This window comes from Fusarium fujikuroi, chromosome FFUJ_chr08 (assembly GCF_900079805.1).
Source record: "Fusarium fujikuroi IMI 58289 draft genome, chromosome FFUJ_chr08".
NCBI classification, from domain to species: domain Eukaryota; kingdom Fungi; phylum Ascomycota; class Sordariomycetes; order Hypocreales; family Nectriaceae; genus Fusarium; species Fusarium fujikuroi.
Window position 1 is genome coordinate 2,066,938 of NC_036629.1, and position 25,876 is coordinate 2,092,813.

The 25,876-nt window shown below is 48.2% G+C and overlaps 11 protein-coding genes and 2 non-coding genes; 6 read left to right on the forward strand and 7 right to left on the reverse strand.

The window, feature by feature from the left end:
• Positions 1-265: 265 nt before the first annotated feature.
• Positions 266-1,564, forward strand: FFUJ_12482 (related to alkaline protease (oryzin); the record flags this gene model as incomplete). XM_023582093.1 has 2 exons in its annotated part: positions 266-583; positions 635-1,564. 2 exons carry the CDS (start codon positions 266-268, stop codon positions 1,562-1,564), a joined length of 1,248 nt encoding a protein of 415 aa, XP_023434678.1.
• Positions 1,565-2,627: 1,063 nt separating this feature from the next.
• FFUJ_12483 (related to methyltransferase) lies at positions 2,628-4,137 on the forward strand (the record flags this gene model as incomplete). XM_023582095.1 has 9 exons in its annotated part: positions 2,628-2,723; positions 2,776-2,963; positions 3,010-3,051; positions 3,102-3,168; positions 3,226-3,253; positions 3,304-3,316; positions 3,365-3,454; positions 3,504-3,846; positions 3,901-4,137. 9 exons carry the CDS (start codon positions 2,628-2,630, stop codon positions 4,135-4,137), a joined length of 1,104 nt encoding a protein of 367 aa, XP_023434679.1.
• A 295-nt stretch (positions 4,138-4,432) lies between these two features.
• FFUJ_12484 (uncharacterized protein) lies at positions 4,433-5,602 on the reverse strand (the record flags this gene model as incomplete). The annotated part of the gene is made up of 1 exon (XM_023582096.1): positions 4,433-5,602. The coding sequence occupies one exon, from the start codon at positions 5,600-5,602 to the stop codon at positions 4,433-4,435; it is 1,170 nt and encodes a 389-aa protein (XP_023434680.1).
• A 605-nt stretch (positions 5,603-6,207) lies between these two features.
• FFUJ_12485 (related to methyltransferase) lies at positions 6,208-7,696 on the forward strand (the record flags this gene model as incomplete). XM_023582097.1 has 9 exons in its annotated part: positions 6,208-6,306; positions 6,358-6,500; positions 6,556-6,597; positions 6,648-6,714; positions 6,763-6,790; positions 6,846-6,858; positions 6,917-7,006; positions 7,062-7,404; positions 7,457-7,696. The coding sequence occupies 9 exons, from the start codon at positions 6,208-6,210 to the stop codon at positions 7,694-7,696; spliced, it is 1,065 nt and encodes a 354-aa protein (XP_023435168.1).
• A 45-nt stretch (positions 7,697-7,741) lies between these two features.
• Positions 7,742-8,827, reverse strand: FFUJ_12486 (uncharacterized protein; the record flags this gene model as incomplete). Its single annotated transcript, XM_023582098.1, has 1 exon — positions 7,742-8,827. One exon carries the CDS (start codon positions 8,825-8,827, stop codon positions 7,742-7,744), a length of 1,086 nt encoding a protein of 361 aa, XP_023434681.1.
• Positions 8,828-9,075: 248 nt separating this feature from the next.
• Positions 9,076-9,159, reverse strand: tRNA. Its single transcript has one exon. It is a non-coding gene (tRNA).
• A 106-nt stretch (positions 9,160-9,265) lies between these two features.
• Positions 9,266-10,161, reverse strand: FFUJ_12487 (uncharacterized protein; the record flags this gene model as incomplete). XM_023582099.1 has 3 exons in its annotated part: positions 9,266-9,295; positions 9,345-9,987; positions 10,034-10,161. The coding sequence occupies 3 exons, from the start codon at positions 10,159-10,161 to the stop codon at positions 9,266-9,268; spliced, it is 801 nt and encodes a 266-aa protein (XP_023434682.1).
• A 3,075-nt stretch (positions 10,162-13,236) lies between these two features.
• Positions 13,237-15,229, forward strand: FFUJ_12488 (related to tol protein; the record flags this gene model as incomplete). XM_023582100.1 has 3 exons in its annotated part: positions 13,237-13,561; positions 13,611-14,082; positions 14,149-15,229. The coding sequence occupies 3 exons, from the start codon at positions 13,237-13,239 to the stop codon at positions 15,227-15,229; spliced, it is 1,878 nt and encodes a 625-aa protein (XP_023434683.1).
• A 1,647-nt stretch (positions 15,230-16,876) lies between these two features.
• On the forward strand, positions 16,877-19,105 carry FFUJ_12489 (uncharacterized protein; the record flags this gene model as incomplete). Its single annotated transcript, XM_023582101.1, has 1 exon — positions 16,877-19,105. The coding sequence occupies one exon, from the start codon at positions 16,877-16,879 to the stop codon at positions 19,103-19,105; it is 2,229 nt and encodes a 742-aa protein (XP_023434684.1).
• Positions 19,106-19,276: 171 nt separating this feature from the next.
• tRNA lies at positions 19,277-19,348 on the reverse strand. The gene has a single exon. It is a non-coding gene (tRNA).
• A 465-nt stretch (positions 19,349-19,813) lies between these two features.
• Positions 19,814-21,502, forward strand: FFUJ_12490 (related to sterigmatocystin biosynthesis P450 monooxygenase STCS; the record flags this gene model as incomplete). XM_023582102.1 has 2 exons in its annotated part: positions 19,814-19,939; positions 20,000-21,502. The coding sequence occupies 2 exons, from the start codon at positions 19,814-19,816 to the stop codon at positions 21,500-21,502; spliced, it is 1,629 nt and encodes a 542-aa protein (XP_023434685.1).
• Positions 21,503-21,766: 264 nt separating this feature from the next.
• FFUJ_12491 (related to quinate transport protein) lies at positions 21,767-23,468 on the reverse strand (the record flags this gene model as incomplete). XM_023582103.1 has 2 exons in its annotated part: positions 21,767-22,912; positions 22,959-23,468. The coding sequence occupies 2 exons, from the start codon at positions 23,466-23,468 to the stop codon at positions 21,767-21,769; spliced, it is 1,656 nt and encodes a 551-aa protein (XP_023434686.1).
• An 862-nt stretch (positions 23,469-24,330) lies between these two features.
• On the reverse strand, positions 24,331-25,577 carry FFUJ_12492 (related to zinc-containing long-chain alcohol dehydrogenase; the record flags this gene model as incomplete). XM_023582104.1 has 3 exons in its annotated part: positions 24,331-24,480; positions 24,543-25,327; positions 25,388-25,577. The coding sequence occupies 3 exons, from the start codon at positions 25,575-25,577 to the stop codon at positions 24,331-24,333; spliced, it is 1,125 nt and encodes a 374-aa protein (XP_023434687.1).
• Between the last annotated feature and the right edge of the window lie 299 nt (positions 25,578-25,876).

Here is a 25,876-nt window from a genome sequence, read left to right on the forward strand (position 1 = left end):
TCTAGGGTCAATAGCTAAAAATTAAGCATGCTCAGGAACGGCCAGGAACGGGTGGGGATGCACATGTAGATCGCAATCAGCTAATGCGGTGCGCCATCTCGTTTGCACTATTTGCAGGGGAGCTTGGGCTGGAGAGAAGTCCCAGTGACGGTTTTAATATTAAATATGTAGAGCTGTATCTAAGGGCGGGTATATATGACCCGCCGTTGATCCTTCAAAATTGCTTCCAAGAAAGCATCGTCACATTTCAGCATTCTTCTTCAATATGGTGAATCTCAAAAACATCGCTCTTGCAGTAAGCATCCTTCTTGGATGTGGACTTGCTGTCCCTGCACCAGCTGCCCCAGCTGCCGAGGCCGGTGCTATCATCCCAGGCAGCTACATCATAACCTTGAAACCCGAGGTTAATGCTGCCATGGCCAAGACCCATTTAAAATGGGTCAAAGACGTTCACAAGAGAAGTCTCACCAAGCGCGAGGCTGAAGTTGGTGTCGAAAAGACTTATGACAGCAAGTCTGGCTTTCAGGGATATGCTGGATCATTCGACACCGCTACTATCAAGGAGATCAAGAAAAGCCCAGATGTAAGCCAACACCTTCAGTTATTAGGTGCCCAAGCTGACTAGTTCCTCAAGGTCCTGGCCGTTGAGCCCAACCGTGTATGGAAGCTCAATCGCATCAAGAGCAAGCGAAGCCTCGAGAAGAGAGATGAGATCACCCAGAAGAAGTCCACATGGGGTCTCGGCACGATCTCTCATCGCAAGAAGGGCTACAAGGAGTATATCTACGATGACTACGCTGGCACTGACATGTATGCCTATGTCATCGACGGCGGTGTCAGAGTGACTCACAACGAGTTCGGCGGTCGTGCAAAGGCTGCCTGGACAAACTGGAAGGGCAATAATAAGGACGACGATGGCCACGGAACCCATGTTGCGGGTACTATTGCTGGTAAGACCTATGGTGTTGCCAAGAAGGCCAACATTCTCGCTCTCAAGGTCTTCAACGGTGATGAGTCTGATACGTCTATTGTTCTTGACGCCTTCAATTGGGCTGTCAACGATATCATCAAGAAAGATCGCACATGGAGAGCCGTTATTAACATGTCTCTCGGCGGCGAAAAGTCCACAGCTTTCAACAAAGCTGTTGACACCGCATCCAAGAAAGGCGTCGTCACAGTTGTCGCTTCCGGTAATGATGCTATAGATGCCGCCAAGGAGTCGCCCGGTTCTGCATCGACCGCAATCACTGTCGGAGCGATCGACTCCAACTGGGCTGTTGCTGATTTCTCCAACTGGGGAAAGACTGTCGACATCTTGGCCCCTGGAGTAGGCATCACTTCAGCTGGCCATAAGTCCAACACTTACACCTTCACCGAGGATGGAACTTCCATGGCTGCTCCTCATGTTGCGGGGTTGGTCTTGTATGCGATGAGCGTGGAGGAGGTCGAGGGAGTTGCTGATATCACGGCTTGGCTGAAGGAACTGGCGACTCCGAAGAAGATTTCTGGAAACCTTCGTGGAGCGCCTAATCTGATTGCAAACAATGGCAACTGGATTCAATAGAATACTCCCGGAATAAAATTTATGCATGTCATGAAATAGTAAAGACAGTCGGATTGTCAATTGCTCTTTTGGTGCCTTTTCAGTGTACATCCCGCTCGGCAATGTTCAAGTTGTCGGATCGCGGGTGTCCTAAATTTCACTCACGTTTCGGCAGTTCCTGGATGAACAGTTAGTGAAGGGATCCTGGACGAAAGATTTTGCTCACCAGTGAGACAAAAACTTGGGTAGGTTTAGGGCGATAATGAGACGAACTGGCATCTCGAGCTATTTTTAATCCCCAGGGTAATGATCCTTGGTCTTCCGACACCCTGGAAAGCAATTCAGTTAAGCATCAATTACGTGTCATCCAGATACCGATCCGAAGATGCCGATTATATATTAATGATGAGTATTTCGTTAGTAATCGCTTTATCTGTGACTACTCATTCTCTACAGGTCGGGGGATATCGCACTCCGCGGGCCTCTAGACCCTCGCGTCGGATTGATGGACATAATTCAGATCGGCCGGATGTGACGGGACATTGATGACTACCGGCATGCACAGACTGCAAATCCCATCTACACGGATATAACGGACACGTCTTATGACAGTCGTATTGTTGCCCTGTCACCCAACACAGCCTCTTTTCTGTCTCAGGCGGAAAAGATGGCAGCCTTTGCTTTCATATCACCAGCTCTCCATTGGCTCGGCTCTGTGGGATTCTCGCGTTTTCACTCAATGAGGCTGCCCGCGGAATGCCCCCGGCTATAACGAAATTGATAGCTCGCGTGGGAACAAGCCCTACCGAGCCACTAAGATGACGATCAAGTGTCCGAGCACCTGGAATGTTGGCCCCAAACTTCCTCCAATAGGTTTAATCGGCACCGCCACACCGCAGCACTTTGCCTTTTGCGCCTAGCACAATCAATATTGGCGTTGCAACCGAACGTGCCGCGCTACTGGGGGAATAAGCAGCCAGTGTCGTAATCAGTCCTAAGTGAATTGATAAAACCCCCTCTTTGACCACAATTCCGCCGCACTATCATCACTTCTGAAGCCTCATCAAAGAGATATCGCGATACAATGGCTAGCGAACCTACAGAAACCCCTGGATTGACTCTGCCGCCCGCTCCAACGCCAGCGTGGGAGGTCTTACAGAACCTCCAGCAGGGCCAAGAGGTCCGAGACCCGTGCGAAGAGTTTGGACATATTCACTGACTTGAGTGAGCAGAATCAAGATCCAGAGCATGATGATGCCGAAACTGACGAGGGCTTTGACGGTCACAGTGATTCAGACCTGGATTCAGCCCTGGGATCCAATGCAGCTGACTCGACTTATTCTCTGAGCTCAAGTATCTTTGAGTACCGAACCTTACATGGAAGGACCTACCATTCGGATAGAGGTACAGCTCAATACTGGTATACGCACTTCAGCTTAGTATGTATCAATTCTAACGAGGCCCAGGGCATCAAATGATGATCAGGCTAGTCAATCTTTGGACCTTGCGTAAGTGAACGATCCTGTGAACTATGATGAGGGCATCTAACAGTAGCAAGACATCATTTTACCCTCCTTCTGCTGGAAGATAAACTCCACCTGGCACCCCTCAAGCCAGATATCCGTGTTAGTCCCGCCAATCCTGGCGTATCGGGTCTCGTTTGCTGATAATGGCCTTGACAGAGAGTGCTTGACATTGGAACGGGAACAGGTAGGGCGCCCCTGGATCGACTCGATTATCTAATTCTAACACATTTACAGCTATCTGGGCCATGTAAGTAACGATTGGATGGGAAATTGGACCAGACTGATCACGATAAAGTGACTTTGCCGACGAGCATCCTCATGTCGAGGTCGTGGGCACTGAGATCAGCCCTATTCAGCCAACCTGGATGCCATCGAATCTACAGCTGTAAGTTTCTCCACTGCCTATAATAGCATAGAAGCTCACCATTTGGTAGCGAAATCGAGGACTGCAACGATACCTGGACCTTCCAACCCGACTCCTTTGACTTCGTCCATATGAGATTCATGCTGGGGAGTATCACAGATTGGACTGCCACTTTCAGAGAATCTTTCACAGCTTGCGCCCCCGGCGGGTGGGTTGAAAGCTACGAAGTATCATCCACTATGGAGAGCGACGATAATTCTATCCCAGATGGAAGCGCCATGAAACGCTGGGGTGAAGTATTCGAAGAAGGCGGCCAACGCGCAGGAAGAAGCTTTGCCATGATCCGAGAAGACGTGCAGAGGAAGTCGATGGAAGAAGCGGGATTTGTCAACATCCATGTCGTGGACCTCAAGGTAATTTCATACTTCGGGCCAACTTTGTGGATCGGTCTAACAGTCTCGCAACAGGCACCACTTGGACCCTGGCATACCGAAGAACGGCTCAAGAAGGTTGGGCAGTATATGCAGGCAGCTCTGGAGCGAGACTATGAAGGGTATCTCTTGTTCCTGGCGTGCGAGCTTTTGGGGTGGACAGAGGATCAGGTCAGGGCTCTGTGCACCCAGCTCCGACGAGAGATCCGATCAGGTCAACATCATCCGTATTTTAGACAAAGGATTGTGTACGGTCAGAAGCCTGAAATCTGATAGAGCCCCCCAACACTTTCTTGCTTCATATGAGGGGCTGCTCTATATAGATTCATGGAATTCTAGAGCTGGTTCAAGAGACCTTGAGATCAAGTATTACGGCACTTGGAGTAATGGGCACAGTTTTCTTGGATTGTAGCAGAAGTTGCGCGGCATTTCAATAAATTTATATAAGGTAGCAAATGACAATGAACCGAAGGTTCTATGCCAAGGTAGGGTGACGACAAGCTCGTAATTGAATACCAGCCGCTCAAGAGATCTCTATATAGTTCTTTTGAGCTTGAAGATGCGAGGTTCATAAGTGAAATAAGCATAGCTCTGGTTTGTAATTTTTCGGGAAGGCTGGCTGGTGTGAATAGTCACTAGCAACTCGATCCTGAGGCTCGAGGGAAACGGTCCAAAACCCAAATGCGGTTTGAAGTTGATTATCAAGCTGCTCGGAGACCCCGTTCAGAAATTCGGATTCTCTAGGGAGTGACCGCTTTGAGACGCCCCACATATCTCGCCACTTTTCCTCTTCGTCCTTGAGATACTCCATAGCGTCCGCTTCATCTATAATGAATGGCGTACGACGTGTGCCGGTTGTATATGCGACTCTGAAGCCACATGCTCTTTTCGCTCTCAATCGCTGAAACCCGTTCATCCAGTCCTTGGCGTGTCCCTCAAGATGACGAAAGACAGGTCTGAAGGCATTATTTCGTAGGAGGTCATCGATAGGACGCGGATCTGGCTGCCTTGAGAAGCTACCGGTAGCTCCTGCAACAGGAAGTGAACGGGGGTCGTTCGGTGGGAACGGGTGGCTAGGGGCACGAAGATAAGAGTCCACCCTGTGCATATCAGTGTACCAGATGAAGGTGACATGCTTCAGTCGGCTAACAGCTTGGCGAAGCTGGTCTTTGGAAGCAGCAAGTTGGTAAAAGTCATCAAAGGAGAGACAACTTTTGGCATCAAAACACACATTGCGTAGTCCTGCCTTTCGACAGTCATGGCGCCAGAAGTCATTTTCAAAGTTCATAAAGTTTCTCAATCCGTGTATTTCCAAAGTGTCCAGTTCAGGGTTGAACCAAAACGTTGCCGGTGCGAGTGACTGTGATCCCCTTGAGACGTAGCAAGGAAGATGCACCCTATAGAATCGACAAGCGCTCGCACGAGATTCGGCACTCGTACCGAAAAGAGCACTAGGCCTGGGGGAACTGACGAGCATTGATATGTACTGTTTATCGATAGGTGGGTCGCGGGGTAATGTTTTCTGTAGATCGAATACGCCAGCTCTCGGGCTTGCGGCCCAAAGCTCAACCGTGATATAACGCTCGCAGGTGAGACTCTGCGTCCAAACCATTTCCCTGATTTCCTTGGGGAGTTGTGGGAACAAGTGAAAAGTCAGGTTCGACTTTGCCGTTACAGGATTCAAAATGCTTGGATGTTGGACGGATGATTTTCCGGAGGATGGCTTGGAGGACTCCATGATGATGGAAAAGTTGAATGGAATGATTAAAGCTCTGGAAAGAAGGGTCAAATCTTTCTTTCATATAACACAACTGAAAGTTTCTCGATAACTGAAAGCTTTGCCAATTTCTATCAGTAAAACTTTGTTGGTCTTATTGTGATATTATACTTTCACAGGCCGATATATTATTGGCAGGTGTACATGTAACTCAAAACATATTTTGCTACACATCGATCATAACTTGTCTACCGCTTTGTATTGTTTATTGCGTAAGTGGCGATACACTCAATCGGCGCGTTGAGTATTCGACTTCAGATCACATTTATTACTCAATACGTGGCTGACAAACTACCCATGGCCTCAATCCCATCGGTAACTTAGGCTCTAACCAATAATTGCACTTGAAGTCGTATTTCGTTACTAATCCGGGGCTGATTCACATGGATTCCCCAACGGTGTTGGGACGCGTAGGCCGAATCATATCATGAAGCTGTGAGAAGCGAGCCAACAGAATGACCAGGGGTAGGAAACCTTCCCAAACACATCCCCTCTTGCGGGATTTATCGATGCTTCATTGATTGCGAAATTGACTCACTTTTCTTCGCCTTTACGCGATTTCGATAATGGCAGCGGACGAAACTACTGCTACGGTGACTGGGGGTGATGAATCCACGACAGATCAACCTCTGCATCCAGTCACACACTGGGAGCAATTAAATGAGGTATGGCAGGCCCTGTTGGACTTTTAGTAACATATTTTTGACACGTTGTAGCAAGAGGAGGCCGATAATAATGACGCCGACTCTGTCATCTCCAATCCCGCCGAGTCGACAGCATCAATGACTTCGAGTATCCTGTCGTATCGAACCATTCAAGGTCGAACCTTTCACTCGGAGAGAGGAAATGCTCAATACTGGTATTACCGTGGAAAGTTGTCCCCACGACTACGTGCGCTAATGTCATGTCGCTAGGGCTGCCAATGACGAACAGCAAAATGAGTCTATGGATATAGTGTGAGTTTTCCCTCGTCCGAGGTCTCATTCTCGTCCACTAATATTGCGAGACATCACTTTTTGAGTCTTCTGCTTGATGACAGACTATTTTTGTCACCCTTGAAAGATAATATACAGGTTTGCGATTACCTGATCTTTGGTCGCTCGGAAACTCACACCTGTTAGTCAGCTCTAGATATTGGAACCGGGACAGGTAGGACAATCATCTTAATATGAGCCTTGAGTCAAAACTGACGAATAGCATCTAGGTATTTGGGCCATGTACGTATAAGACGAGCTCAACTGGTAGAGAGCACATTCTGATATTGAAACCCGGAAGTGACTTTGCCGATCAATTCCCAGGCGCAAAAGTCGTAGGTACTGATATCTCGCCTATTCAACCGGCATGGGTTCCGCCAAACCTCGAATTGTAAGCCACATCTACCATTTGTCTGTAGCTGTTTGACGCTGATATCTTCTGAAAGCCATATCGACGATTGTACACAGCCATGGACATTCGCGCCGGATTCCATCGACTTTGTTCACATGCGTTATCTATTTGGCAGCATCAAAGATTGGTCAGCGTTGTTCAAGGAAGCCTTCCGGGCATGTAGACCCGGCGGTTGGGTTGAAAGTCACGAGGCTTCCGCGATGATGGAGAGTGATGATGGAACAGTTACAGATACGAGCGCTATGCATGAATGGGGAAGATTCTTTATTGAGGGGGGAAAGAAAATGGGACAGCCGTGTACCATTATTGAGGATGATCTTCAACAGAAGTGTATGCGCGAGGCTGGCTTTGAGGACATTCAGATCGCCGACTACAAGGTAAGGACCCAGTCTGACATTGATGACGAATGGCTTACAGCGGCGCTTGCAGATTGCTATCGGAGGCTGGCCTAAGGATAAGAAAATGAGGGAGATTGGCCAGTATGTTCTGGCTGCTCTGGAGCAGGACTTTGAGGGGTATGTTCTATACATGGCGAGCCAACTGTTGGGGTGGTCAATGCAAGAGGTCAAGGTCTACTGTGCGCAGCTTCGGCGGGAACTTCGGTCAACCGCGAACCATCCTTTCTTTCGTTATCGCGCGGTTTATGGTCGAAAGCCACAGGCTTCTTGAGGAGGGTTTATATATCGACACGTATTTTATTCGATAGGTTTCTATTTAGTTGTTGAATCTATCGAGACGGAAATTCTCAAGTTCTGGGTCTACCTCGCCCGTGATGATCTGTTTGCTGAGCAGTTCTCCGACAATAGCAGCGTTTGTGACACCAGAGTGCATGACCGCGACACTGACGCCTTTGAGGCCAGTTGGTCCAATGATTGGCAGACCGTCTCTGGGAGTTGGCTTGTAACCGACCGTGTAATAGTCAAACGCGAGTTTCTCTCCTCCAACCAGCGTCGATTGGATCTGGGAGAAGACCTGACGGGCCGTTTCTTCTGGATCGTTGCCTGGATCATCGCCTGGATTCTCGCAACCCGCCTTGACGACTCCATCTGATGTCTGCCGAATGTATAGATATTTCGAGTTGACTACATGCCTGACCAAACTGTCTTTGATGGGTTTCGAGTTCACAATCAGTGCTGGTACCGAGTTGATAGGGACCGTGATTCCTTCAGTTGCCAGGAGGGGTACAGTGCCCAAGCCAGCAGCCACGGCAATGTGATCGCCAAAGACCTTCTCGCCAGATGCCAGCTCAACGCCTGTGACTTTGCCATTGTTCTTGAAAAACCCTTTTGCTGTCGCTCTGATTACCTTTACGTTGCCTCTGGCCTCTGCACTGGCTACGAGCACCTGTGCGACAATGTGGGCTTCCATAGAACCCTCTTCAGGGTAGTGGAGGGCCCAATCCGGCAGGGTAGACTGATGAAGAAATGGCTCCTGCTTAGAAACTTCAGACCTCTTCAAGTTGGCGATATCGTATCCCCATGCAGTCAGGTTACTCTCGGTCTTGGCCATGACCTCGGTAGTCTTGTGCCAGTTGATGGATCCACTCCAGGAAATTGGAAGTTCTGGAAGCTCCGTATGGATTTGTTTCCATCTCTGTAGGGATCGTCGACGAAAGTCATAGTAGAATCTTTGGCTGACGGAGCTCGCATTAAGCCAAGCGAAAGAGGCCTTGGAGGCGGGCCCACCAACATCCTCTGCGACGATGGTCACGCTAGTGTGATGAGCCAAATGCCAGGCGATTGCGGCACCAATAATACCACCGCCAACGACAATGACGTGAGGGTGAGCTGGAGTTTCCATACTTTCTAGTGATCTTTTATGAGAGGGAGGGAACCTGGAAAGAATGCTGACGTCGATGCGAGCGGGGGCTTGAGAATATGTCGAGACCAAGGTTACACGAACCCCGCCTTTAGATCATCATACATGCGTATTGAGAAACAAGGCGAAACTGACCAAACGAATGGTTGTCTTGGCAAAGGAAGAGGGACAGATTTGTGACAGAGAGAAAAAAAAGAATTCAAACAAAAAGTGATTTTGAGAGATGAATCTCCCCCGGGAAGGCTCGAACTTCCGATCTCCCGATTGTCTATGAATAACAGTCGGACGCTTTAGCCAACTAAGCCACAGGGGATCAGCTAATTGGATGCTCAGGACGATCTAAAAAGAGATTTATATACAGCATCAACTCTACTCAAGTTTTAACCAATACCATCGATGTCGTCCATCGCATTTGTGCTCCTACAGTTTCGGCTGACGGGATAGATCAAACTACTGAAATTAAGCATACTTCCAAATTCTGAAATAACGAAAAACATACCTGGATATCTTTCTCCTGGTTGAGAACTAGGCCGCGTTGACCAAAGGCGATCCAGGAATTTGGGAGATTAATATTGGCTCCGTACGCTGCCTCAAACTCTTTCTGGGCTTTCCTCACCACCGCGACGCTCTCCTTGTCGCGCAGATGAATTGAGAATATTAAATTGAATTTGGGCCGCTTGGGATTGCTCCCAAAATAAGCATCTGGGTTGAGGCTCAGCTCTACTGGAGTGTTCGCAACAACTGTGCGGACGTGGCTCCCTGCGAATTTCCGCAAACTATTGACGAATCCAGTAATAATATCTTCGGTGTCGCTGCCGGTCACAGTTAAGTAATACATCGCGACAGGGGAGCCCGATAGTGTGTCAACGTCTTCAGATGAGGCATTCGCGGACTCGTCCAGTGGAATGATTTTTTCCTGAGCAGTCACAGGCAATGCCGAACTGAAGTCGGAGAAGTTTATTCCATCCGGACCAACGTTTTCTCTAACATATTGTGAGCCGAATATCGTCTTCATATGGTCTTCAGATTGGAAGTAAAGCTCAACGATGTCGTCGGAAAAGGCCCACCAAGGATTGGCGTTGACGCCTTGGCCTTCTTGATGGTTGTATACTGCATCTTGAATATGGGTCTGGAAATACTTTCTGAGAAAATCGTTAGAGTTGTATGGTGGAAGTTGGGGCGACGTACAATGGAGTGATATCCGGAGAGGGTGCTTGGCTGAGTTTGCCGTGGACCTGGAAGTGATAGTCGAAGAACTCCTGTCGGGTGAGGCCAGGCTTTCTCCTGATGGCTACTATTTGCTTAATATGCGGCATGCTTGAATTTTGAGACCTTGAAAGATTTCCTTTCAGTTAGCAAGAACGTAGACGGATCGTGTGCGACGGAACTTAGCTACCTTATATAGGTAGCACCTGATGTTGTGGGGCCGATTCCGATATCCGCAAGTTAACGACCCAGTGGGATCTAATTTCTGAAAGTTAACTATTGGTTAAGTGACTCCTGGCGAGTTGAGCCTCGAGATGCGGCGGCCCGGCAATGGGGGATCTCCGTGGTTGGTGAAACCGGCATTGGGGGACATTCTGGTGGGGCAAAGCGGGTGACGGCGTTCAACGAGTTACGTCCCCACGTACATCAGAAATTCCCAAATGCTTCCGATGAACAGGAAAGTCATTGCAGTTTTATAAAGCGTCAAGAGAATTATTTAAGTATTATAAGACCTCATGAATCACCCACTATAGTCATACTCTTAGTCTTTTAATTATAAACTCCACTCTGTGTCCTGCCAAACTGCAATCCATTCAGTGGGACGTTAGGAAGCTGGGGATCTCTATGATATGTTATCAAAAGGCTTTTCTCTAAAGCTTCATCAACTCGATGATGCTAAGCGATCCTCGGCTTGGGGTTGTTAGGAATCGCCGAGCGTGCAGGTAGGGGAGAAATTAGATACCGGGAATTCTTGTTCCTGGAGGGCCGGCCATATAAACACAGTTTAGAGCCCCTATAGATCAACTTAATGAATATATCCATAGCCTAGCTCGCCCGCCACAGTCAGTCGTGCCTACTACAAAGACATCACCTGAAAATGACGATTGGAGAGGTGAATGGAGGAGAGTTGGCAAGGCAATACAGTCACAACAAGATGAAGATGGACATACCAGTAAACACAAATACCCTAAGATTCATGAGAAGCAAGTGTCGCCAAGAAGGAACTTTGCAACCATCAAGTGATGGCGGTCAGGATAGAAGAGTACTGGAACTGGAAAACCCGTACACATAGGTCGATGATAAGATGGTTTACAGCAGCAACCTTACATGTTCTAGAATATATATGAGGTTGCCCAGAAGAAAGCGCATACGGAAGTGTCGAGTGGGAATTAACGAGAAGAGGTGGTGTTTACCGGAACATTCAGTAAGAGAAGGGCGACCGGTTTTACGCCGTATAGAACAGATCCAGGATATAAAGTACCAAGATGAGCACCCGGTAGGTAGATAGTCAGGATCCTCATGACCAGGTCTGTTGCGTAAGTGAAAAACTTGAGCTTTACAGTGACAAGCAAAAGAATGAATTGGATGACACCGGAACGGCTGCTCCGGCCGTAACTAGGTTCTCTCGGCTGGATTAAGCTCTCAGTCACATCGGCTCATCGAGATTCGATTTTTCTATTGGCATCATGGAGTTTCAGACTTTCCCTATTAAGCTGCCAAACTCTATTATAATCGGTGATTAATATGAGCTAATCCTAATTACAGAGGAGGGAATAAACACCCATGAGTAATAAAAGAAGACAGTAAAGAACTTATTGCACATTTTTAGCAGGCAACACCGGCAAGAATCACTTTGATCACTAAGGTAGCTACAGTAATTAACAATAAAACATACCGGCTATAGTTAGACAATGAAATGAACAATTTATCATTGATGAGCTATTACTTATGACTTTTTGAAATACTTCTTATTATCATATCAAGAACCATATCAATTCCTCAAGGTTAGCCAACAGCTTGCTCGTTACCAGCTTCCAATCAGAAGATAATTAGGAAACAAACAAGCAATCCAGGATCTCCTTACCAAAAGAAAGAAAGTCCCGTATAGGTCAGTTCTGTGTCAGAGCAACAGCTGATCGTTGGAATAGTGACATTTGGGCGGAGAAGTATTTGTCAACGTTCTGAAAGGGGAATATGGCTTTTTCTCGTCAAGTAGCCGTAGCATGTTGTCCTCAGCGATTCATAGAAGGCAACAGTGACAGTGATCAGCGGGTCATATCAGAGTTCATAGTGATGAATATCTGAGACCCTGAGAAGCGATTCACTCACTGATGTTAGGCGTCGTTGGCACTTATGACAGGTTACTGTGATTCACTACCAAGCTGTAGTAAACGGCAGTGATTATCAGAGGTGATAGACAGTGATGCGATACTTTCTTGTTCTGTGTATTTAAGCGTAATCTATGGCCAATTTGTCGCCGTTTCCCATTATCTTTACACCAACCAATACGCCAGACATCATGTCGAGTCAAGAAGGTTTGCCGAACTTGAGTTTTGACGTATTACCATACACTAACTTATGAACCATAAGGTACTTCAAAGGCCATTCAAGCCCTTATTGAAGGCAATGGGTCCATCATGACAAGAGACCAAACCTCGGAAACCTCGATGTTTCTTGTCAAGTGGACTGATGGAGCAACTGGAGAAACTAGTAAAACTAAAGTCCCGGAAAGCGAGTTGAGCGTATCATGTTCCAAACAACTGGACCAATTCTTGTTCAACGAAGAAAAGGCTCAACAATATAATTGCACCAAGTCTCCACGAACAACTACCATAGACAGGCCATAACGAAGAAATTGAACAAAAGAATGACGATGCACAATTCTTCCCGTTCTCTAGATAAAATCGTAAATGATCATTGAATTCTAAGATCTCTCTATTGGCAAACCTAATGGCCGGTACAGGTGAGCAGGGGCGGCACACATAATGCAACTAAAGAAAGGTTCTCTGGTATTGGATTCTGAAGCATAAGAGTTTGCGGCCTCAAACCAGCAAGTCTATTATTAATATAATACTATAGATTAGTTACTTCTGGGCTTTATGGATATAAACTTCAAAACTCTAAGATCAGTAGTCATCGGTTTTAAACATGTTCTACTATTACCTTGCCTAAGAAAATGTTGTAAGACTTCACATCGACAAGCGTTGATACTGGTCCTACAAGTGTAACAGAAAACTTATCCCAAGGTGCATATCTAACTTATTTTGATGAATAGTGTAACAATACCAGGACATAAATTGGGATATCCCCCTCATTTGTGTCTCCCATCCTGCTCCTTTAACACTACTTTCAGAACATTCAGACATTATACTGAGAATCACTAACCCAATCTCTCGCCTGTCAAAATGACTTCTTATCTCTCCCTATTGGAGCCTTCTAGACTTTGTGCCATCTGCGACATGGCCTTGAAGAGCCACATACTATGCGCTAGTCAGCCTCACCATAAGAGTGGCCTTGACCTGGAAAAAGCTTCCGACCTCGGCTGTTACATTTGTGGCACAATCCGACACAGCAATACCTGGTTGCGAAGATCCGAAGAGTGCCGCTCAAGCTCTTTCGAGTATGTTTTGAATCTGCATAATGCAGGCTCCGTGGATACTCTAGAAGGGCTGATTATTGGGAAGGCTGCAACTGGCTGTTGCTGGGCATTTCAGCTTTGGAAAGACCCTGGTATGCTTTCAATCCATACATATCAAACTCTCCTAACCAATACTATTAGATCCTACTTCTTTTGCTATTTCCTACAAGCCTTGTGCCTCGCCCCAAGATTCAGACTTCATCCGACTTGCCAAGAACTGGCTTGACTCTTGTTGCGAAACTCATGTTAAGTGCCGAAGAAGCAGCCCAGATTACAGGCCAACAAGACTAATTGAGATCATCGACGAATCACTCGTTCGTCTCATTTCTCCGAAAAATGTCTTTGTTGAGTCCATTGATTACATCGCATTCTCCCATTGTTGGGGCAAGGTTGAGGCGATCAAGCTTCTTCAAAAGAACGTTGATCAATTCCAGCTTGGCATAAGCATCCATGACATGCCCAATACCTATCAGGAAGCGATCCAGTTGTCTCTCAGAATGGGCTTCAAATACATATGGATCGACTCACTGTGTATCATTCAGGATTCATTGTTGGACTGGATGCAAGAGGCGAAGGACATGAAGCGGGTCTACGAGCATGCAATATTCAACCTGTGCTCTGCTACAGCCTCTGACAGTTCATGAACCAGTTTTGTGGCCCGCTATGCTCACCTACTCAGGCCTCAACGTGTAAAGGCTCACGGGCAAGTCTTTCAGTTAGTGTGTGATGGCCTCTTGCAGGACGATATCACCTATTGCACTTTGCGCACCCGGGCATGGGTCTATCAAGAATGGTACCTTTCCAAGCGCTCACTTGTCATGGGCTCGCATCAGCTTTGGTGGCATTGCAGAGAAAAGCTGGCATGCGAGATGTGGCCGATAGGAACACCACAAGCCAACAGGGGAAGATGGTGGAGTCAAACTCAGCCCCTCAAGGAGGCAGCACCATCTGGAGATTCAGACGATATGGATGCTTGGAGCCAGCGTGTCTTAGCATATATGAGAACCAATCTGACGAGAGAAACTGACCGTCTGGTTGCATTCTCGGGCGTTGTTCAATCTTTCGGGCAGACACGCCAGCTGACTGGAGGCTATCTTGCTGGCCTCTGGCGATGTCATCTACCAGCAGCACTCTTGTGGAAGGTCAGCTCATCAGCACGGAGATCAGCGACCTATACGGCAGCGTCTTGGAGCTGGGCGTCTCTTGCTGGAAAGTGTCTGGTCAGTACAGACAAGGACTTGCTTCATGAACCTTGCTTTGTAGCTGTGAAGCAGATAATGCCTCTTGGTGTGCCAGGGCCAGACGGATTCCTGATGGGCGGAACAGTCACGCTCAGCGGCTATTTGTTTGAAGTTGTCTATCGATCTGTGGGGCTGTTCCTGGGCACAGGAGATTTTATGGCTCCTGGAGACCCAACGACAGGTGGTGAACTCTACCTTGACGAGAGGTCAGACGATGATCAATTCATCTCACATTTAGAAACACCAGATCTCAAAAATTTCAGTCACTGGCTGGAACATAAGGCCGTGCGACTAGCAATGCCACTCAAGGATGCAAAGGGTCGTTTCTATTTTTTACTTTGTCTTGATAGAGGAGACAAATATCGGTTTCGCTTTCGAGGACTGACTTTGTACCAGCCTACTGATCAGTTAGGTTCTTTCTATCGTATCGGATACATGAATTGGGGGAAGCTTCCAGGAGTCGTCGATACTGATGAACTCATGGCAAATTGTGCCAAGAGCACGGTGAGGATCTTGTAATCCATGAGTGATAAGTTCAAGTTCTGCGTGCTCATTGTCAACGCTCAGCTAAGGGTCTCGAGCGCAAATGGACCATCAAGACCTTAGTTTTGTCATTAGTTTAATATCTCACCAGGTTCTTCAGTACACCTACTGTGATAAGGTTAAAATCTGAAGGAGGCTTCCGCCTCCAGGTCACAAAGGTAAAGAAAACCGAAAACACATGCACGGGCAAAATACTCGTCGCCTTCACTGTTGCCAAGCATCAGTACACATACAATAGAATGGTACTTAGCGATGCGAGCAGTTGACCGTGGCATCGCCGCGCTCACCAACTAAAACTCCAGGATTGCCTTTATCTTACCCTAAAGGCCATATTGCCAATGCACTTTTTTTTAATGCTTCGAGTAGCCTTCCGATAAGTCTGTACGTCGAAGTTGTTCTAATTGCAAATTTCTAGTAGGCTCTTACAGTCTGTGCAACTATCCCTCACATTCTGAAGATATCGGCAACAAACTAATCATGGTCTGATAGTCGTAATGAAGATGAGAGTTTTCATTGCCCCAAAATCAAGCCCTTGCTTCCGACCCAGCAAATCAGATTCTTTTTCCTGCGTGAAACCATGTATCTCCCACAAATCTGCCCTATTGGCCCGCCTCCAGTTCACATCAATCATGGTATGCATTGCGATCCCCAAAACGATTGAAAGGAGGGAAAACAGCACCTTGTTTTCTATGCATGTAAGCTATTGGCAATCTCGGCAAAGCCGTATATGGCGGATTCCGCTAAGGAGCTAAACTGGATTCGCAACCAGCTTTGGTGGAGAATGAACATGGGTAAAGTCTTGGGAGTAAGCACAGCTGGGAGGGATGGCGAGCCTACTGCAACCTTGCGAGGCAACTTTATTTTGTCTCGAGTACAAGTGTGACTTGGTGTTTGCAAAGAACATATGGTCTGGATCCCTGTTCGCGGCGATAATAGGCTATTTCTAGGTCCCTCCTGACCCCGTTCTCCAAGAACCTCGCGTCTGCGCCTTAGGTATTTAAGCTTAAAAGCGACTGTTACAACCCCAGCTTCAGTTACGTATCAAACCGGGCTGTGCTAGTGCATTCGCTAGTTAATAAAGGATCTTGGCAGCCTGAAAGACAAGCTCCTGAGCCGGGGTTTCGCTTCAGCTACGACTCTGATAGGACACCCAAAGCCTCGTTTCAGTTCACCATGGAACTACCTGCACAAGGTTCTTAGTGTCCACCGATTTGGCTATCCGCCACCAGCCTTATGGGGTCCTGATCAGACGATACCCAGGAAACCCGTCTCATTGGGACGGATACCCAGGTTGTTATTCGCAGGAGAACATTATGGAAATCGAGGGCTGGCCTTTACCCAGAAGACGGCTCGGCTAGGCTTCCCCAACTGGGAGGTGTCACCGCAGATAGCTCAGAGCCCTGGGGGCCAAAAACATTGAATATGCAGCTTACTCTTTAGCTGCAGTAGCTGACACCCTTTAATGAAAGCGAGGCAAGCGCAATTTCGCCAAGTTTTCGTTCCATATAAGCGCTACCCGTCGAGATATCCTTGGATACGGCTCCTGACTGGACTCTCGTTCTCTTGGACAAACCTCGACCCAACCTGCAACCACCTCATCGAGTGGATATCAATCAACACGAAATGGATGGTAAAATCGTCAACGATGGACAGGAGCGCAAACTGTATGCTTATTCTCCTGTCCAGCACCAACAGTCTTTCCCAGAGCCGGTTGTGTCTCCACAGCCTTCTTTGGGTCAGTTCCCTCCCCAGGCCGTCTCCCCCGAGTCAATCGCACGAGAGACGTTCCCGCACCAGTCACTATGGATAGATCCCCAGAGCCCAAATCTTCGAGATACTCCTGACTACGATAGGGCTCACGACAGTCATAGAGGTCTGATGGGCCACGTGCCTATTCATGACACATACTCAAAGGTTCCTGATGTACACGTCGTAAATCGACCTACCGCAGGTGCCTTGCCTGAGTCTGGACCTCTGATGTTGAGGATCATGAAGAGCCGATGGTCCATGATTGCTTGCCTGGTCATTGGAGTCGCTGGCGCAGTCGGTCATCACTTTCTATACATGCATCTTGATGGCCAGGAAGCCAAACACCAACAATGGTGGATGCGATTGGGCCAATTGATCTCATTCATCGCCAACGCAAACTTCATCCTCGCTGCGGTTATGGCCCATCAGCAAGTCGCATGGCGAGCCGTAGGACAGAAAGGATTCTCGATCCACGCTGTTGATGCCTTGTTCGGAGCTACCCACAACATCATCGAGCTTTTTAACAGGGAGGCATGGATCAAATCGTGGTTTGTCATGTTTCTTGCTCTATATATGTGGCTCAGCCCTCTTGTTGTCATTCTTTCATCAGCATCACTCTACGTCGTGCCAGGCGAGAGGATAGAAGATACACTCTGTCCCTCAATCCGAACTTTGAACTTCAGCAATGAGGCCAAAGAGAGTTTTCAGACTCCCAAGAAGGCCGAAGGTGAAGTCATGAATGGCCGCTCACTTTCTGGCTACAACTGGACTGCGCCAGATGGAAACCTTGCCGAAGGAGCCGCAGAGGATGACGATATCTTCGAATACTACAACGTTCCTTCTTCTGCACTCGATCGCATCGCAGCTGGTGTATTTTCAAGCGGACAGACAACCCAGAAAGCGAACATCTCCCTCGAGATATGTGGAGATGGATGGGATTGTTCCACGACAGTCCATTTTGTTGGGCCCGGATACAAATGCGAAGAGCTTGCCAATGGAGTTGGGTCCAAGATGAAGAGCTTCGGAGATGCTGAAGCGCCATTCAACCTTAGCCAGCTTGTGCCGGCCTCCAACTTCACCTACTTTGCCAACACAGACCTTGGAGAGTACATGCGCCCTCAGATGGACAACGTGTCAATCGGTGGAATTCCTTCCGAGGTCGACGGCCCGCCCTTCCCCAAGCATCTCGGCGTGTTTCGAACCGAACCTTCAATCTGGATTGGCTATGCCGCCGTGGACGATCACACCAAGGCTCATGCAATGGATAGCGAAGCCGATGGCTGGAACGACGATTACACCCCCATTATCTTTGCCTGCGATCATTGGGAGGTCAATTACACAGTCACATTCAACTTCACCTCGGGATTTCAAAAGTACAATATTACAGATCGGGACTACAAGCGAAAGATCATCGATACTACCTGGAGCAGTTGGACCAATGAATCCACGGATGGAACAGCCGATGGAAACGTCGCAGAGCCAGAAAAGAATTATGTCAGCCCTCGTAACGATTATGCTCGATACCGCCGCATAGCCGCCTATCATAGCCTTGGGCTCAGACTCCGTGAGAAGCTTTTCGGCAATGTCAAGGTCCAGGGATCCGTCGTAGCAGACGGGGCTATTACGACCACCAACCTCCTCGATAGACACGAGAGTCTTGCCGTCCACGACTTCCAGCAACAGGTCCGGCGTGTGTACGAAGACTTGATCATCTCACTCCTCTCTGATCCCCAGCTTCTTGTCGTAGCGTGGGCTGCCGACCCATCCAAGCTGTCTGGTACCGGCATCGGAGGTGAAGACACCAAGTACCAATGTGAACGCCGACGCAAAGCCAACTTCTTTGACTACGGTTGGCCTGTCCTTGTCGCTGTTTACTCCGTGTCATTCGTTGTGGCATCGATTGGTGTGTACTACGGCATTGATGCCATGTCAAGCGATGGAAACAACGCTCAACGCGTGATGACATTCTCTGCTATCGCGGGCGCTACGAAGAAGGTTCCAGTGGACGAAGTGGAGAAGAGGGACACTAAGATCAGGTGTTTCCCAACTGATGAACGGCCAGGGGAACGGACATATGAGTTCAGGGCTGAGTTGGAAGGATAATTAGAGATGTAAGGAGGAAAATATTAACAGCATTCTTTAGCATACCATCTTTACTCTAATTCTAATTTCTTAACATCGCTTAATTCTTTTCCCTAAAACGAGGACATTTGAGAGTTTGAAGCAGTAATCGGTCAAAAAGTAATATCCTATTTGAGGCATATTTGGAACGTTGCGACCGAGGGGAATCGAACCCCTCTCTAACGCTTGGAAGGCGTTAATGCTAACCACTACACCACGGTCGCTTATTAATGATAGATTCAGATGATTTAGAACCTATAACGACGAGATCGAAAGGCATTTCTCCGCTCTGCAATGCCCCAATTCTATGGAAGATTACCACTGTATCTTATGCTAGCTTTGGGCAGAGTCTGCAGTCTCTATAGAACTCAATGGCAAGCACATCCTACACAGCATCGCTCAATCTCAATTAGCCTCTCTAATCACGGGAAGCACATTCAGCTTAAAGTTTGAGCCTGTTGAGTAAACGGGATTCCGTTCAGTTCACCAAAGAAGCTCAATGATAGGCTGCACCGCATGGGCTTCCTCTGACTTGGGATTCTGGGCAAACGATATTCCGCCACTAGGAAGAGGGGCAGCGTCAGCAAGAGTTTCCATCGCAGTTTTCGCATTCTTTTATTCTTATTTAAATAAATTCCTTATGGCAATTCTTGTAGATAATTGCCATTGAGAAGAATCGGGCGACAAACAATGCCTGGAACCAGTCCTGCGCTGAAATGGGGCGGCATCTTCGTCCTCACGTCCATCCTGTACTTTGCCTTCAAGCTTTACCAGCAGCGGGTCTTTTTTCGGCGAACGGTCAAAAAGTATAACCTTGTGAGTAATCAGTCAATCAATCATGCATTCAGGTCTCGTGTTCATCGTTAATTCATACAGCCAACGCTACCTGGCCACTCATGGCTTCTCGGCAACCTCATCGCCGTAGGCAAAATCATGGCCAAGTATCCCCAAGATGTCCACGGCCAATTGATGCCAGACTTTCTTGCTCGAGACTACCCTGAACTTGCGGAGCTGGGCATATGCTACATAGATCTGTGGCCCATCTCATGGCCCATGTTGGCGACCTTTCACCCTGACATCGCGGCGCAGTTTACTCAAGAAACGTCGCGACCGAAGCATGAAATTATCAGAGGTCAATTTCGGCCCTTGACGGGATTAAAAGACCTTGTTCTGTCCGAAGGAGCGTTTTGGAAGAAATGGCGAGCCACTTTCAATCCTGGCTTTTCAACACAAAACCTCACGGCCCTTGTTCCTGAGTTCATTGAAGAGGCATTGATTTGGAAGAAATACCTGCAAAAGATCGCTAAAGATGAACGTGTTGTCCCTCTTGAAGATTGTGTTATGAAGGCTACTTGCGATATCATCGGTCGTTCTGTCTTGGATATAAGTCTAGGCATTCAAACAGGCGTTGACGACAAGATTTTCCCGACACTGAAAAGCGCAATCTCACTGCTTGTCACAGACTGGTCGCCACCACAATGGGGGAAACTTCTAAATCCTTTCCGTCACTCTCGCCTCTCGTCTCTAAACCGCCAACTTCGCAGTCAACTCCAGCCATTGATAGAGGCTCAACTTCAAAATCACGAACGACAAGAGGGGCCAAAGACCGTAAATGGCCTCGCCATCAGAACATATATGAAGGAATATGGCCTCGAAGGCACGTCGGGTGGCACTATTGACCCAGAATTTCTAGATGTCACCATTGAGAATCTGAAGATCTTCCTCTTCGCTGGCCATGACACCACTGCATCCACGCTTTGCTTTGCTTACAATTATCTTTACCAACATCCTAATGTCCTAGCTAAGTTGCGGCTGGAGCACGATGCGGTCTTGGGGACTGACCCGTCTGATGCAACCAGACGGATATCCGAAACCCCGACATTGCTCAACCAGCTTTCTTATACCACTACAATCATAAAAGAGACTTTGAGATTAGAGCCGCCAATTGGATCTTGCCGAGAGGGCTCTCCGACATTCTTCCTGAGACATCCTGAGACAGGACAGCAGCTTCCAACAGACGGCTTCATCCTCTTCTCAGCAAGCAAGGCCATCCATAGAAATCCCAAGTTCTGGTCTGAGCCCGATAAGTTTATCCCAGAAAGGTGGCTTGATCCTGTCACCCACAAGAATGCGTTTCGACCATTTGAGCTAGGTCCGCGGGGGTGCATTGGCCAGGAATTGGCGTTGACAGAATTGAGACTTCTTCTTGCCATGACCGTCAGGGAGCTCGATATTGTGCCTGCATACAAGGAAAACGATGAAGTTCTGCTGGGATATCAGGCTTATCAGGCACAAATGCCTGGAGAGCTGACTGCACATCCCAGTAAGGGCATGCCTGTAATGGTAAGGATTAAGAAGGCCGGAAATAGCAATGAGTAGATCGGAGAACCTGTAAAGCCATTGTCTAGGAGGCCTGTCACTTGTGAAACGCAATGACAAAGGTAAAGACATACTACAGCCAGTCCACGTACGAAAAGATTGAAGTGGCATAAGTAGAAGAAATGGCGAAAATGCAATAGTCAATATATCGATAGCTCATCTGTCTTGTAACACTTCAGAGTTGGAGGATAGCTCGTGTTGAGCTTCTACCCAAATGCACTGACGTTTCCAGGTACTGATCAGCTCAACGGACTCGAAGCCGCTTCAGACCTGCACCACATCCTTCTTCAGCCCATACCCGGCGATACTCATCCTGGATTGCATGATCTCCAACTCCTCCTGACCTGCATGGTCACCGAAGATCTCGTCCATCTGCTCCAATGTCTTCCCCTTGGTCTCTGGGACCAGGAAGAACGCCCAAACAGCCGCGAGGAAACACCAAGACCCGAAAAAGATGTAAACACCGAACCCGATGCTCTCAATCATGGGAGGCGTTGCAACTCCGACGATAAAATTGAACAGCCAAACCGTGGCTGTAGCAAGGGCTACTCCCTTGGACCTAGAGGCATTGGGAAAGACTTCGGCAGGAAGAGCCCAGCCCAATGGAGCATAGGAGACTCCGTAGATGAGAATAAAGCAAAAGGCCATTGCTACGGCAGCCCAGCCTGCGGATGAGTTGGAACTCCACTTGTCGTTGAATATGCCCACCAAAACTGCCATGATGCCCCATGCTGTACCTCCTCCAATGCCGCCCCAGATAGCCAGTGGCCGTCGTCCAACCTTATCGATGATGAAAAAGCACACTGTTACCGCGACAAGTTGCAACATATTGAAGACACCAGACATGATCAGAGACATTTCAGACGATTGGCCTAGGGACTGAAAGAGCGTAGGGGCATAGTATATGAATGCGTTGATGCCCGAAAGCTGCTGGAAGAAGGCTACTCCGACAGCGATGGAAGTTCGATGCCAGGACTTCTTCTGGAAAAGATCTTTCCAGCCAAGAATCTCAAGCTTGAGACCGCTGACGCCTGGGTGTCGCTTCTCTTGCATGATCTTTTGCAGTGCCACTTCATTGAGGATGCCGATATGCTCTTTCTCAACTCGAGGGTCGGTTCTGGGGAGTCGGCGGAGCTTTTCTAAGCTCTGCAGCGCATCGTCCGATCGGTCGACAAGGGCAAGCCATCGGGGCGAGTAAGGAAAGAAGTGAATGCCGATGCCGAGAATAGTGCTGCACACCATCTGAAGGCCAAATGGCAGTCGAAAAGAGAGGTCGCCTGGGAGATGACGGGTCGCATATGTGATCCAGAAGGATACAACGACTCCTAGAACACACGAGACAGACTCGAGGACAAGTAGGGTTCCTCTCAGGTTGGGCGGTGCGATTTCGGAGATGTAGATTGGAGCACCCTATTCTGTTAGCCGGCCCAGAAGAACAAGAACGACATCTACATACCATTGCAAGTGTTCCGACACCAATACCACCTATAGTTCTTCCAGCTACCAGAAGGCCATAGGAGTTAGCCGCAGTTTGCATGATAGCACCAATATTGAAGATGACAACAACGATCGAAAGAGCCTTTTTGCGTGAGATCTTATCGGCGAGTGTAGGCATGAAGAGGCATCCGATAAAAGCTCCAAGCTCCAGCATGCCAGTCATGAAGCCTTTACCAAATGCAGTTTCAGAGCGGGGGAATGCCTCATGAAACTGGCTCATCACGTTGACGATTGAGATGACTCCTTGGTCGTAGCCAAAGGAAAAGCCTCCCATGGACGCTAAGAAAGCAGCACCGAAGATGTAAGGCGATTGAACGACGCCGCGCATACCGCCCTTGCCGTATGAGATCTCCTCATCTAGAAAGACGATAGGAGAATTGTTTGATGAAGCAGCAGGATCTTCAATGTTCTCGACTTGTGGGTGATCCTTGGGAGGATACCCACTAGGAGAAGGGCTGTCAGTAGACATTGTGCGAGCTCTGGATCCAGTGATGTCGAGTAATGAGGCTGGTCAAAGACAAGGGTATGATTGATGCGATGGTGAGAAGAAAGACGAATTACAAGAACAGCGGAGGGCATGATGATGTTATATAGCCACCTGGTTCAGAAAAGACCGCCATCGTAGCTTCGAGTCATGGAAAGCAACAAATCAAGAAACACTTTCGTTCCCCGCGGGGAAATTATCTGGGGAAGGCCAAGGCGTTGGAGCTAAAGTGTCGGGATCATGGTGGGTTGCCTATTTTGGGAAAATCATTCCGCGGGTTTCAACCTTGTGGCTTCTCCAATTCTAGGCCCAGCCACTAGACCTCAAGACTTTAGAGGCATGGAATTGATCTCGACCAATGGGAGGCAATACATTGTAACCCTACAAAGGAATTGGTGCTAAAAGCGGACAACATTTCCCGATATCGTAGTTGGGGTACCAGCATCGACTCTCCACGCCGATGATGTCTGGAGACTGGGGGAAACCGTGCCACAAGGCCCATTCAGGCATTAGCAAACAAAGATTATGATGTTCCAGAACCATGTGCAATTCGGAGAGAAGCCCGTTGGCAAACGGTCTCACAGCCGAAACGGGTTCTTCATCGAGCTCAGACGTGTAAATGACGTTCCTGTATTGCATCCACGGAATGTCGGTACCACCGCATGATGGACGAGCTTCTTTATTTGACCACTAACAGCATCGGAGCGTGCTTCTATGAAATTGAATTAACTGCTTCACAATAAATTAATCCCCTTTGCTTGTTTAACCATGAGTCTCAGATGTGACAAGCAAGAGCGGCCAAGAAAACCATTCTTGGAAGAAACATGACTCCCCGATTGTATGGACACTAGCCAGTCCATTTCAAGACTGGCTTGATGACCTTCCCACTCTTCATATCGGCCATGGCCTTCTCGTAGTCCTTGATATCATAGTACGCTATCAGCCTCTCAAGTGGCAGTAGGCCATTGGCATGCATCTCGATGAGCTCAGGAATCAGCTAGTTGGAGACCAGTCAGTAACAGCAGGTTCAGATAAAGGCAGGACAGGGCTTATACTTACAACTCCAGGATTGCTATCACCCTCAGAGCAACCCACGTACTCCTTGCCGTACGTGAGATGACTCATGATATCTATCTTCGCATGCGCGTTGCCCCCAGGTGCGCCAACTGTAGCTGCCCTGCCCCTCATTCCCAATGAAGCGACCATAGTTTCGATGATGGAGGGGACGCCAGTACAGTCAACTGCAAAGTCGACACCAAGAGGGGGACAGATGTTCTTTATGGCCTTGCTGATGTGCTCCTGATCGGGACCGAGCACTCCATCCGTAGCACCTAATTCTTTGGCGAGTTCAAGTCGCTCTGGCTGTAGGTCGATGGCGATAATTCTGCCTGCCTTTCGTGCCTTTGCAGCCATCACAGCCGCTAAGCCAACAGACCCCACGCCGAAAATCGCGACGGAGCTACCAGGCTTGACATCCAATGTATTGAATACAGCACCAACGCCGGTCTGTATGCCGCAGCCCAGCGGCGCAAAGAAGTCAAGTGGTGTTTGTTGAGGTACCTTGACAATGCTCGATCGATGAACAATAGTTCGCGCCGCAAAAGAGCTTTGGCCGAAGAAGGTGCTGTAAATCGGTTGCTTCTCCCCATTTTGCATAATTGACATAGCAGCTGATCCGTCAGGGCGTTTACCGCCGAAGTTGTAGTCGTTGAAGCTGTAGCAATAGGCCGGATGGTCCGACTTGCATCCAGGACATGAGCCACAGGATGAGAATGATAGAAGGACTTTGTCGCCTGGCGAGACGGAGGTGACATTTGCGCCTATCTCGAGAACAACGCCCCCTCCTGTAATGGCCGCGATAGTCAGCATACATATCTGTGACAAGGGACCCCGACCTCACTTACCTTCGTGGCCAAGAACAGCATTCGGCGCGCATGGCAATTTACCACTTGCACAAGAGAGGTCAGTATGGCAGACACCAGACGCATGGATCTCTACCAGCGCTTCATCTGGTTGCAGAGAGTCCAAATAGACTTCCTTTAGTTCAAAACTGCCATCCAAGGCTGGTGCGATAAGTGCTGTTGTCCGTGTCATTTTCGCTGCAATTGACAATGTAACACAAGATTCTAACATGCGAGAGAATCCCCCGCATTATTAGGCTTTTGATGCGCTGGGAGCAAATCGCGGGGGTTACAGCGCCTTTCCGAGGCCACTTGCCGCTGAAAGATGCCGGTCGGAGACGATGTGGGGGGCGGAATGGCGACCTCAAGCAATTCCGTTAATGGACTATCGACTGTATACGGAAGCTGGGTGGGCTAGGGTTACTGAATTATGTCCCCGCATGGTGGTTGCATCAATGAAATAGTTCTAGAATGGCGAAAAGATCCTAATTG